The following is a 13,270-nucleotide window of genomic DNA, read 5'->3' on the forward strand; positions in this document are numbered from 1 at the left end:
ATGTTTAGCCCAAACCCCTAACAAGATATAGAATAGTCTCATTACCCCCCATATGGTTCCCTTATGCCCCTTCCCAGCCATCCCCGTCCGTGTACCCCCATAGGCAATCACTGTTGTGTTATTTTTTTTCCCTATCATAGATCAGTTTTACCTATTCAAAAATTTCAAATAAGTGGAATTACACAAGATGTACTTTCTTGTGTCTGGCTTCTTTTTTTAAATTTTATTTTATTGAAGTATAGTTGATTTACAATGTTGTGTTAGTTTCTGGTGTATGGCAAAGTGATTGTTACATATATTTATATATATTCTTTTTCATATTCTTTTCCATTATGGTTTATTACAGGATATTGAATACAGTTCCCTGTGCTATACAGTAGGACCTTGTTGCTTATCCATTCTATATATAATAGTTCGCATCTGCTAATCCCAAACTCCCAATCCATCCATCCCCCACATCCCATCCCCCTTGGCAACCACAAGTCTGTTCTCTATGTCTGTGAGTCTGTTTCTGTTTCGTAGATAAGTTCATGTGTCTGGCTTCTTAGTATGTCTCTGAGAGTCATCCATGTTATGGTGTGTGTCAGTAATTTGTTCTTTTTTATTGCTGTGTAGTGTTCCATTGTAGGAATGTGCCATGGGTTGTTTATTCATTTTCTTGTTGATAAATATCTGGGTTATTTCCAGGTTGGGTCTACTGTGAAAACATTCCTTCTGAATACAGATGGACATATTTTTTAACTTCTCGAGTAAAACGTGGGCTTGGTACTGCAGGGTCAAGGGGTGCCTGTAATTTTGTTTTATTAGACACTACCAGACCAGTTATCCCAAGTGGTTGTAGGTAATTAACTTTTTAAAAGAATTGTTTATTGTGTAGGTAATAAGGTTATATGGTTCACACTTAAAATTCGACAGTGAAAATACCCTTCTTCTACCATATACCCCTTTCTCTCCCATTCCCATTTCTCCAACAGGTAGGTAAATGTTCTTATTCTCTTTACCCTAGATGTTTTTACACATCTGCAAACCTGTAAGAAGCTCACACTCTATACACACTTCTACACTTTGCTTTCTAAGAGGTTTTAGTTTAGAGTTATCTTGTCTCTGTGCCCTGTTGTATAATATATATTAACTAAAGCTGAGTAGCCCTGTGAGGATTCTGATTAGACAATTCAGAAAATGATCACTTGTATACTTTTCATGCCAAGGTGCTAGGGTAAGGATGGTAGATGCTTCAGCTCTCATGACTTGAATTTGATAACTGTACCTTTAAGGAGAGAATGTTCCCCTCAGATCTTTTGAACTAAGCAGTTCTGCAGTCTTGCTTCTGCACCCCAGAAAGTGAGACTTGAGGTGCAGCAGCATCCAGTACCTTTCCATGGTAACACTTCTAAAGCTGTGGTTTTTATATACTCATAATCAGTAAGTTCAATCTGTTCCAAAACACCTTGATCTTGATGTGTTTTCTCCAGTTCATAATCACTTCTATTAAAAGTACGGTTAATTGACTAATCTACCGGATTTGAAACTAATATTCTCACATAATGCAACGACATCTATATAATGCTCATTTGAGAGTTTCATGCCACAGATAACACCACTGTACAGACTTAGTCGGGGGGGGTGGTTATAGGGAGGGACTTGATTTTTAAAACGCCTCAATAAACTGATATAGCCACTATGGGGAACAGTATGGAGGTTCCTTAAAAAACTAAAAATAGAATTACCATATGACCCAGCAATCCCACTACTGGGCATATACCCAGAGAAAACCATAATTCAAAAAGATACATGTACCCCAGTGTTCATTGCAGCACTGTTTACAATAGCCAGGACATGGAAGCAACTGAAATGTCCATCAACAGAGGAATGGATGAAGAAGATGTGGTACATATATACAATGGATTATTACTCAGCCATAAAAACAAACAAAATTGTGCCATTTGCAGAGACTTGGATGGACCTAGAGACTGTCATACAGAGTGAAGTAAGTCAGAAACAGAAAAACAAATATCGTATATTAAGCCATATATGTGGAATCTAGAAAAACGGTATAGATGAACTTGTTTGCAAAGAAGAAATAGAGACACAGACGTAGAGAACAAACGTATGGATACCAAGGGGGTAAGGGTGGGGTGGGATGGATTGGGAGATTGGGACTGACATATATTCACTACTACATATAAAATAGATACATAATGAGAACAGACTGTATAGCACAGAGAACTCTACTCAATGCTCTGTGGTGACCTAAATGGGAAGGAGTACAAGGAAGAGGGGATATGTGTATACGTGTGACTGATACACTTTGCTGCACAGCAGAAACTAACACAACAGTGTAATGCAACTATACGCCAATAAAAAAATTTTTTTAATGCCTCAAGTATGCTACTTTTCATGAATACTAGGAACTTCCATTGTTGTGGTTATCAATCATAGTTACAAAAACATGTATGAAGTATTTATAAAATAACAGCAGAGGGGCTTCCCTGGTAGCGCAGTGGTTGAGAGTCCGCCTGCCGATGCAGGGGACATGGGTTCGTGCCCAGATCCAGGAAGATCCCACATGCCGCGGAGCAGCTGGGCCCGTGAGCCATGGCCGCTGAGCCTGCGTGCCCGGAGCCTGTGCTCCGCAACGGGAGAGGCCACAACAATGAGAGGCACGCATACCGCAATCAATCAATTAATCAATAAACTAACTAACAGAAATGTACCCTAGGTAAAGCCCACTGGCTTATACAGCTACATCAGTGATCTCAAACCTTTGCTGCCTCTGCTTGTCACTGGGAGGAATTAAAGTGTCTTTAAGAAGACTACAGGGACTTCCCTGGTGATGCAGTGGTTAAGAATCCGCCTGCCAATGCAGGGGACACAGGTTCGAGCCCTGGTCCGGGAAGATCCCACATGCCGCAGAGCAACTAAGCCTGTGCGCCACAGCTACTGAGCCTGTGCTCTAGAGCCCGCGAGCCACAACTACTGAGCCCGCAAGTCGCAACTACTGAAGCCCGTGCTCCACAGCAAGAGAAGCCACCGCAATGAGAAGCCCGAGCACCGCAACAAAGAGTAGCCCCCCGCTCGCCGCAACTAGAGAAAGCCTGCGCACAGCAACAAAGACCCAACACAGCCCCAAAATAAATAAATAAATAAATAAATAAATGTATTTAAAAAAAAAAAAAGACTACAAATTTTGAGCCTCTCCCAAAACAGTTTGATGATAAAAATACTACTATCGGGCTTTCCTGGTGGTGCAGTGGTTGAGAGTCCGCCTGCCAATGCAGGGGACACAGGTTCGTGCCCCAGTCCGGGAAGATCCCACATGCCGCGGAGTGGCTGGGCCCGTGAGCCATGGCCGCTGAGCCTGCGCGTCCGGAGCCTGTGCTCCACAATGGGAGAGGCCACAACAGTGAGAGGCCCGCGTACCGCAAAAAAAAAAAAAAAAAAAAAAAAAAAAAATACTACTATCTTCTGTCTCTGTGACTTGGGCAAGTTTTTATACGTCTCTGAACTTCAGTTTGCTATCAGTCAGGATGAGGAGAAAGAGCAGCATTTAGGATTGCTGTGAGAGCGAAATGAGGTAAAATGAGCTGATGTGTATCAGTGCCTACCACGGGGCTTGGCACCAGTATATTTTGTTTGTGTGTCTTGCGTGTCCCCTGCATTGGCAGGCAGATTCTTAACCACTGTGCCACCAGGGAAGTCCCTTTGCACCAATATTCATCTTCCGTTTGTATTAGCATAAAACTCAAACAAACTGAGAAAGGGGGGAAGACTTTTAGCTGACAAGAAACACAGTGTTATCTGCTTGCTCCTAAATTATGTAAACAAAGAATTCCTGTCAGAACCACAGGTGTTGTATTAGAAATGTTAATTATGAGTTGAGCATTTGGACCATTTGTAATAAATACCCTTCAAAGCTTACACTTTGAGAACCAATTCTTAGGAACTAAAAGAAATGCAAGGACAAATGTGCCTTAGAACTTACAATTAATCACCTGAGGCAGATAGAAGTAAAATACAGCAGGGGAAGAACCTAGGGGTAAGACAGGAATAAAGACACAGACCTACTAGAGAACGGACTTGAGGATATGGGGAGGAGGAAGGGTGAGCTGTGACAAAGCAAGAGAGAGGCATGGACACATATACACTACCAAACGTAAGATAGATAGCTAGTGGGAAGCAGCCGCATAGCACAGGGAGATCAGCTCGGTGCTTTGTGACCGCCTGGAGGGGTGGGATAGGGAGGGTGGGAGGGAGGGAGACGCAAAAGGGAAGAGATATGGGAACATATGTATATGTATAACTGATTCACTTTGTTATAAAGCAGAAACTAACACACCATTGTAAAGCAATTATACTCCAATAAAGATGTAAAAAAAAATACAGCAGGGGATTTAGGTCTTTTGATTCTGAAAGTATTGCTCTTTCCAACTGGGGTAGCTGCGGTTGTGGAAAAAGATAGGTCACTGAATTCTGAGTCAGGAAACCTCAGTTTAAGGTCAACAAAGTCCAGGCACTTTCTGTAGCTGTGACCTTGCTGATGTAACTTAACCTCCACGTACCTCAGTTTCCTCATCTATAAAGGAAATAGTGATCTTTCTTAGGGGTTTATTAAGGTTAAATGAATTAAGGTATGTGGAAGTGTTTTAAAATTTTGTAAATTAAAAAAAGCAGTGTATCAAATTTGAAATTATATCAAAATATAAAGTTACCAAGCGACATTAATAACAAAAACACCCAGGAAGAAAAGGGTAGGAACCTAGGCAGGTCTAGGGTTCTAAATAAAGAGCAGGATAGTCCTATCAAGTTGTTGCTGAATCAGTCTTTATGTCACTCTGTTTAGTATTCATCTCCCAGAGAGAGGGTTTACTTAGTGTGGCCGACATTAGGCGCTCTGCCTTCAGCAGGGGATTATGGGCACCCGGATTGAGGTCCCACCAAATTGTATCTCATATAAGAGGTGTAGTTCTGCAGAGCAAAATCAGGATGCTGTGGCCAGAAAAAGGGGAAATGGGTGCTGGGCAGGCATCAACATCAAGCAGATGCCTCAAGAACAGTGCAGACGTAAGCATCCTCTGTGTGCGTATAAGAATTTTATAACAGAGGCAGAAGAGAATACTTTTAAGAATCAGTAATGGCTGGGCTTCCCTGGTGACGCAGTGGCTAAGAATCCACCTGCCAATGCAGGGGACACGGGTTCGAGCCCTGGTCCGGGAAGATCCCTCATGCCGTGGAGCAATTAAGCCCATGTGCCACAACTACTGAGCCTGTGCTCTAGAGCCCGCAAGCCACAACTACTGAGCCCGCGTGCCACAACTACTGAAGCCCACGTGCTTAGAGCCCATGCTCTGCAACAAGAGAAACCACCCAATGAGAAGCCCGTGCACCCCAACGAAGAGTAGCCCCTGCTCACCGCAACTAGAGAAAAGTCCGTGCGCAGCAACGAAGACCCAATGTAGCTAAAAATGAAAATAAATAAATTTTAAAAATAAAAAGAATCAGTAATGGCTAATATACTAGGAATTTTGTTTGTGAAACGTCATTCAGCTGTATGTATACCTGTGATATATGAACTTTTCAGTATGTATAGTTTACTTAAACAGCTTAACTTTTGCCATGTGTAAATATTCGCAAATATATATTACATGCTGAGTTAAGAGCTGTCAGCTCATGCTGATGTGTATAACCTATTGAAATGCTCACTTTTACTTCTGTGCACATGTAGCCTTCAGCAGCTCCCATAAATAGGTCAAGATTTTCTGTGAATTCTATTGACTGTGTTAAGATTTTATCATGATCATCTTTAAGTAAACAGAGAATATATTTCTTGACGTGGAGGACATTCCTAAAGTGGTAGTTTTGATTAGATAATTTCCTGCATCTGAGGATGAGTTTTAAATTATTTTATGAAGACTTTAATAACGTGTTTCGTATTTTTACCTCCTCAACTTGCTGCTATTTTCTTATCTAACACACAGAATCTCACAGAGCAAAGACCTATTCCCCCCAGCCCCACAGATTTTAAGGTAAAATAGGATTAAAGAAAAAAAAGAACACATTAGATATCCTTTGAGTTATAGGGGGGTTTTTTGAAGTATAGTTGATATACAATGTTTTGTTAGTTTCAGGTATCCAGGAAAGTGATTCATTTATACACACACATAAATATAGATATAGATATATTCTTTTTCAGATTCTTTTCCATTATAGGTTATTAAGATATTGAATATAGTTCCCTGTGTTATACAGTTGGCCCTTGTTGTTTATGTATTTTACATATAGTAGTATGTATCTGCTAATCCCAAACTCCTAATTTGTCCCTCCCTCCCCCTTTCCCTTTTGGTAATCATAAGTTTATTTTCTATGTCTGTGAGTCTGTTTCTGTTTTGTAAATAATTTATTTGTATCATTTTTTTAGATTCTACATATAAGTGATACCATGTGATATTTGTCTTTCTCTGACTTACTTCACTTAGTATGATCATCTCTAGGTCCATCCATGTTGCTGAAATGGCATTATTTCATTCTTTTTTATGGCTAGCAATATTTGAGTTATAGTTTTCATTCTGTTTGTAGGAAGGCTGTTTCACCACTTTGTCACCTTCTGTTTAAATGCGTGCAGCACACGTGGTGAGAACGCGTGGCCCCAGGGAGGTCTTGCAGGGAAGGTAAGAGACTCCTCAGCAGCTGTAGGACGCAGATGGAGCTTTCGTTTGGCAGAACAGCTCTTAGTGTACGAGGTATCATTAAAATACGGTTTCCATAAATGAACACCTAGTGGTGGCTCCTTTATCCTGTTAAGGAAAGTGATGTGTTCTTGGTTTGTGTCCTGTAGATTCTGCCGTTCTTGCATTGCTACCAGTCTCAAGAACAATAAGTGGACCTGTCCTTACTGCCGGGCATATCTTCCTTCTGAAGGAGTTCCAGCAACTGATGTAGCCAAGAAAATGAAATCCGAGTTCCAGAAGTGCACTGAGTGTGACACCCTGGTATGTGACCCTGCCTTTGCTCATAGTTACCGGCGTAGAACTCTGAGAAAATTGTTTTGCAGCCAGTCATTTCACCTACGCCTTTGACCTCATCCTACCCCGACTTTCCAAAGTTTATTGTCTCAGCCTCTCCTCTTCCTTTCCTCTGGTTCCCTATGTATGGGCTGCTGGACAGTAGTCACCTGATGCCCACCATCACCTAATTTTTCAAACCAAGGCTTTCATTTCCTCTCTTCCCATTACTCCCATGACCCCCTATTATGTGGCCTCCATCCTGCTATGCTGTTGCAGCCCACCCAATGAATAGCTTTATTTTCAATTCCAATGGCATAATTCCACCTCTACTGTTCTGGGCTTTGCAGTATTTATCTCTGTTGACCACTTCCTCCTTGTTGCAGTTTTCCTCCGTTGTTATTATGCTAGCCTGGTTAGATCATGTGAGGCCTTAGAAGCTGTGACAAAGATTCTAGATTTTATCTTAAACGCAATAGTGAGTCACAGAAAAAGTATAAGCTTTTGATCAGGTTTATATTTTTAAGATGTCACTCTAGCATGTGAGTGGAAAATGGTTTGGAGGAAGCAAAAGCAGGATTGGTGAAGCCAATTCAGTGGATTTTAGGATAGGTGTTAAGGAAGCTGGGTTAGGGTAATAGCATTAGGTATGGAATAAGAAGTTGTTTCAAGGTGTATTCTGGAGAGGGATTGAAGGAAATTCATAATTAACTGGATGTGGAGGTGAGTGACAGTGAGGTATCAAAATACTCCCCAAGTTTCTGAGACGAGTAGGTGAAGGTGCTAATATGGCGAGCAAATTTAGAGAAGAATCCACAAAGTTAAGTCTTAGATACATTAAATTTGAACTGCTAACAGAAGGATATTTAGGTATTACCAGTCTAGAGATCAAAAGAGAGATCGTGTACTGAAGATCTAAATTTCTCTAGAGAACCTTTCTTGATTGTTCATCTAAAATATAGCCTGTTACACTTTCTCTTAGCAGTCTGTGCTTTCTCTTCATAGCACTTATCACCATTTGTAATTATGCTTTTGTGAATTTTGAAATTTAATGTCCATTATCCATTATCTCCACAAGATTCCCTGAGGGTAAGGACCATGACTATTTTATTGACAGCTGTAAACCCAGCACTTTGAAGAGTGACTGGCACATAATAAATGCTCAATGCATTTTTGAATATTTTTGTAAGACTCAAAAATCTATTCATGGCTGCCTGATTCTGGAATCCATGCATGGTCTTTGGAGTCAGACATCCTGGGATTAAACACTAATTCTCTCCCTTACTCTTTGTGATTTGGGGCAAGTTATTAATCTAAGTTTTTGTTTGACTCTTTTAAATTGAGGGAAAAGGTAATGCTCGTGTCACAGAGTGGTTGTAAAGGTAAACAACAAAATGTAAGTGGCTTTTAGCACTGTGGAACATAGTGAATGCTCAAAATCAATAGCTTTTCACATTCTTAATATCATTCGTGATTATTTTTACTTTGATATTTTGCCATCATTTAAAATTCAACATGCACAAAATCAAACTCAGCATATTATTTTGTCTTCCAGTTCTTTATCCCATCTTTGGTACCTGTCAGAAATAAGAGTATTCTCTCAGTTTTCCTGGGTGGAGATCCCCTTCCTTTTTCACCCCCCTGCATTTCTGATTATTCACAAGTATTTTGATCTTTCCTTTGAGGTATTTCTTGTATCTGTCTCTACCTCTTGTCAGGAATACTGCCGCTCCTTCTGTAGCCATTTTCAACTCTTCTTACTGTTCAGAGTCCTCCTTACCTCCCTGCCAAGAGCCTGGCTTTAGTATTCCAGTCCCCAGTATCAAACGGTTTCCTCTCTGCTTATCTTCACATCTTTTGTTTGTTTGTTTTTCCTCCATTAGATGAGAAGTACCTTTAGCGCAAGCTCAGTGGCTTCTGCTCCTTCTGCCACCTCTGACAGTGGCTTTCACAGTTTTGTGTCTGGGGTAGACGCTCTATGCATTTATCAATTCATCTGTCAAGACATAGTCCCCAGATTGCTAATTTATATGAAGAATGTGTCTCTTTGTTGATCAAGGAATATAAAGAAGAAGAAAGAAACTTTTAAGAAAAGTCATAAGGAGATGAGAGAGCACTGATGTGCAAGGTTGGATGTTAAAAGCTGTAAAACAGTCTGTTGGTTTTTTTTTTTTTTAAATTATTTTATTTATTTATTTTTGGCTGCGTTGGGTCTTCGTTGCTGCGCGCGGGCTTTCTCTAGTTGCGGCGAACGGGGGCTACTCTTCGTTGCGGTGCGTGGGTTTCTCATTGCGGTGGCTTCTCTTGTTGTGGGACAAGGGCTCTAGGCACGCGGGCTTCAGTAGTTGTGGCACGTGGGCTCTAGGGTGCAAGCTCAGCAGTTGTGGCGCATGGGCTTAGATGCTCCGTGGCACACGGGATCTTCCCAGACCCGTGTCCCCTGCATTGACAGGCGCATTCTTAGCCACTGCACCACCAGGGAAGCCCCAAACAGTCTGTTTTAAGACAGATGCCTAGATCGGTCCTAGCTTTTACGTCTTTTTAGATGGATAGTTATAAAGCAAGGATTTGTTCTTATTTTCCATTTGCTTTTTTTTTTTTTTAATTATTTGTGGCTGCGTTGGGTCTTCATTGCTGTGTGCGGGCTTTCTCTAGTTGCGGCAAGCAGAGGCTACTCTTTGTTGTGGCTCGCAGGCTCTAGAGTGCAGGCTCAGTAGTTGTGGTGCATGGGCTTGGTTGCTCCGCGGCATGTGGGATCTTCCCGGACCAGGGATTGAAACCGTGTCCCCTGAATTGGCAGGTGGATTCTTAACCACTGTGCCACCAGGGAAGCCCCCCATTTGCTTTTATTTTTGTCTTTTGTGACAGTTATAACTGTTTTCTTGACATGGTAGATTTCATGTCTGAGGTTTAACTTCCGTAGCTTGGGCAAAATGAAGCAGGGTGGGTCGGCCACCTTACAGCTGTACAGAGCTTCCTTTAGCACAAGATCTTATCAGAGTTTCTAATGACACATTTAGTAGAGTATGTGTTATTTAGCAACAGATCCCTCATGGTTAGGAAATCTGAATGTATATCTGGAAGGACAAGGGCTCTTTATTCTGCCTTGATAAAAATGGACTGCAGTAGCTGTCCTTTATGTTTGCTCTTAATGGGGCCATTAAGTATACTGTATATTGTGAATTCATGTAATACTACTGGATGTATTATAAAGCCATGGTATTTATATCTTTCCCTGAAGCACAGGGTTTCTTTTTACTTACTCTGGACATCTCTAAAATCCATCTATTTATTCTTTTTACCTCTCTTTGTTTTTCTTTCTCTCTTTTTACTTTTTTTCCTTTCCTTCCTTGTGCTCTTTTTCCCCTCCCCTTTTTCTTCCTTACTTCCCTCTTTCCATCACCGATTTAGGTAATAGTATCCAAAAAAAGTAAATTTGATTTAATATACATCTTTGCCCTTTAAAAAACTTATACTTTGTAGAAGAACCAAATTCAAGAACTCAGCTTTTGGATCTTCTAGTTGTAAGAAAATTTTAAAATAGTGTTTTCCTTGGGACTTCCCTGCCAGTCCAGTGGTTAAGACTCCGCGCTCCCAATGCAGGGGGTGGGGGTTCAATCCCTGGTCGGGGAACAAAGATCCCACATGCCACGTGACACGGCCAAAAAAAAAAAAAAACTATTTAAGATAGTGTTATTCTTGATAATGCCTTAAATTGGTTGTACTATTATCATAACTGCATCCTTTTAATCAACTGACCCCACACTATGACCTTATTTGAAATAAGGAAAGCAATACAGCTGGGTCACAAAAGACTTCATTGACTGAAATGAGCCCCTTTTCAACAGTGAGCTTATTTTAATCTGCTTCTATATAGGTTTGCCTCAGTGAAATGAGGGCACACATAAGAACATGTCAGAAGTACATAGATAAGTATGGACCACTACAAGAACTTGGAGAGACAGCAACAAGGTTTGTTTCAGTACAATTTAGTTTAATGCTAAATTTGATATGCTTATAGAGAACTTAATGAGCCAGAAAGCTTAACATTTTTGTCCTGAAAATATGTATGTAGTTATGTTTTGGCTTCTAACCATAATACCTATTATTGGTAATCATTTGTTAATGGGAATAATTACAAAAGAATTTTGTTCTCTCTGCTTTAAACACTTTGTATGGGGAGAGCCAACTGAACACTGGAGAGATTGTGGAAACTTCCTCAGACAAGTTTATATGGAGGAAGATACAAAAATAGAAAACAGAACTGTTCAATTTCTGCTAGGCTGTATTTTGTGACTAATAGAGTCGTGAAGTAGATGATGGTTTAGAGGTTGTTGTCTTTACTTTTCCGTCACCTCCTCTCAGTTCCCCCAACTCATTCTCTCTCATTTTGCTGGTTTCTCTTTCGAAGGGACGAAGTGACATCTCAGTATGTATTCTAACAAGAAAGAACAGGCGTGGGGCAGGCATTCTGAATCCTATACCTGTTTTCTGGGTAATCTTATATGGGGCTGGAGGAAGGATGGAGGTGGCTAGTAGGTGTAATGGAGGATATTGATCATTAATTATTTTTTCTTAAAAAAAAAAGAAAGAAAATTGAGTTATTACTCTCCTGATGGGCAGAGGAATTAAAAAGTTTGGCATCTGCCTCTGCTAAAGAAATAAAGAAATGATTTGTGTTCTCCTGCATAGGGATGATGGTTTTGAAACCATTAAATCTTCTTATGAACGCAGCAATCCAAAGAGGTATTCAGTATAATTTCTTCTTTTCTCCTGAAGATAAATGTTAGTTCTGCTTATTTTTTAAAAACGCATGTATAGCCCAGGGATAGATACCCAATATTTTGTAATAACCTATAAGGGAAAAGAATCTGAAAAAGAATATATATGTATGAGATATATATAACTGAATCACTGTGCTGTGCACCTGAAACTAACACAACATTGTAAATCAACTGTACTTAAATAAAAATGTTTAAAAAAAGAAAATATACTACTCAGAATGTAACTTAAATTTCCTAACCCAAAAGTCTAAATGATCACCCCATTCCTCTCGTTTTACTAGAGATTACTTTGCAAATGTACCTTTTATTATAGGATTATACCATTCTGTTAAATTGTAAGTGAGTATTTTAGCTCTAGGCAGAGTATGAATTCTGTATGGTTTGATTGTAAGGTTGATAGGCTTTATGAAAATTTTAAAATATACAAAACCTAATTTAAATACTAATTTCTCCTGCTAGTTAGAATGAAATAATAAAGAATTGAAATAACAGAAAATGAGAAGGGTTGTTGATTAATCAGTATTACAGGATAGATTAATATTTGCATTTAAGATAGAAATCTTTGCTTTATGGAAGAACTTACTACATAATTCAAATTTTAAAAATTCTTATGCAGGGAGCTTGTCCAGAATACAACTCTTGGGGAACAGGAAGTTATATCTACAATGGAAAGTGAGCAAAAAATTCCAAGTCTCCCTATTGTCCCTAAGAATTTAAGGCAGCACTGTGCAATGGAAACATAATGCAGAGCACATATGTAGTTTTAAATTCTCTAATAGCCATACTCAAAAAAGTAAAAAGAAACAAGTGAAATTAATTTGTAATATATTTTATTTAACTGAATATAGCCAAAGTCTTATCCTTTGAACATGTAATCAATATATAAATTATTGAGATATTTAACTTTTTTATGTATATATAAAGCCCTCAAAATTGAGTGTGTTTTATACTTCCAGCATATCTCAGTTTGGACTAACCCAGTAGACACATACCGAATGACTAGTCCGTTGGACAGCACAGATATGAGGGACAGATACTCCTAGGTGTGCATAAGGATGTAACAAGGTAGTTGCAGGCCATTTTCCATTCTTCACTGGATGCTAATACTGTGAGTTGACACCTTTAGTTATATATGCTAGTGTTGTTAGATATGCTAGTAAGAGAACAAAGTAACACTCCGTTCAGATGTTACCTGATTTAGGAAAGGGAGGAAGTAAAAGGGACAGAAGAAGTAACCTAGGCACAGCTGGGTGGTTTGTTCCTCTGTTTCTCAGTTAATGGGGTGCTCAGATTGTACTTCTCTTCCAAAGAAAATAAAGTGCTTCAAGTGCACTATAACTGATTCTCTATCCTGCCCCTGTGAGGTTACAAATTTACATTTCTCATGAGAAAAAATTTAGGCACCAAGATTATTATCAGGATTGGAAAAAGAACATCAACTCAGAAAGAATGAGGACTAGAAACTAACTTACATTCTATTTTTTTACC

General features: G+C 39.6%; 1 protein-coding gene across 1 annotated transcript in view; it reads left to right on the forward strand.

Moving 5' to 3' along the window:
• The window catches only part of RNF125 (ring finger protein 125), a 41,211-nt gene that overhangs the window by 13,152 nt on the left and 14,789 nt on the right, over positions 1 to 13,270 (forward strand). The window contains exons 2-3 of the mRNA XM_060028854.1: positions 6,833 to 6,986; positions 10,876 to 10,970. Coding sequence (XP_059884837.1) covers positions 6,833 to 6,986; positions 10,876 to 10,970 — 249 coding nt within the window. The remainder of the gene's footprint in view (positions 1 to 6,832; positions 6,987 to 10,875; positions 10,971 to 13,270) is intronic.

The sequence above is a fragment of the Delphinus delphis genome, chromosome 13 (assembly GCF_949987515.2).
Source record: "Delphinus delphis chromosome 13, mDelDel1.2, whole genome shotgun sequence".
Taxonomy (NCBI): domain Eukaryota; kingdom Metazoa; phylum Chordata; class Mammalia; order Artiodactyla; family Delphinidae; genus Delphinus; species Delphinus delphis.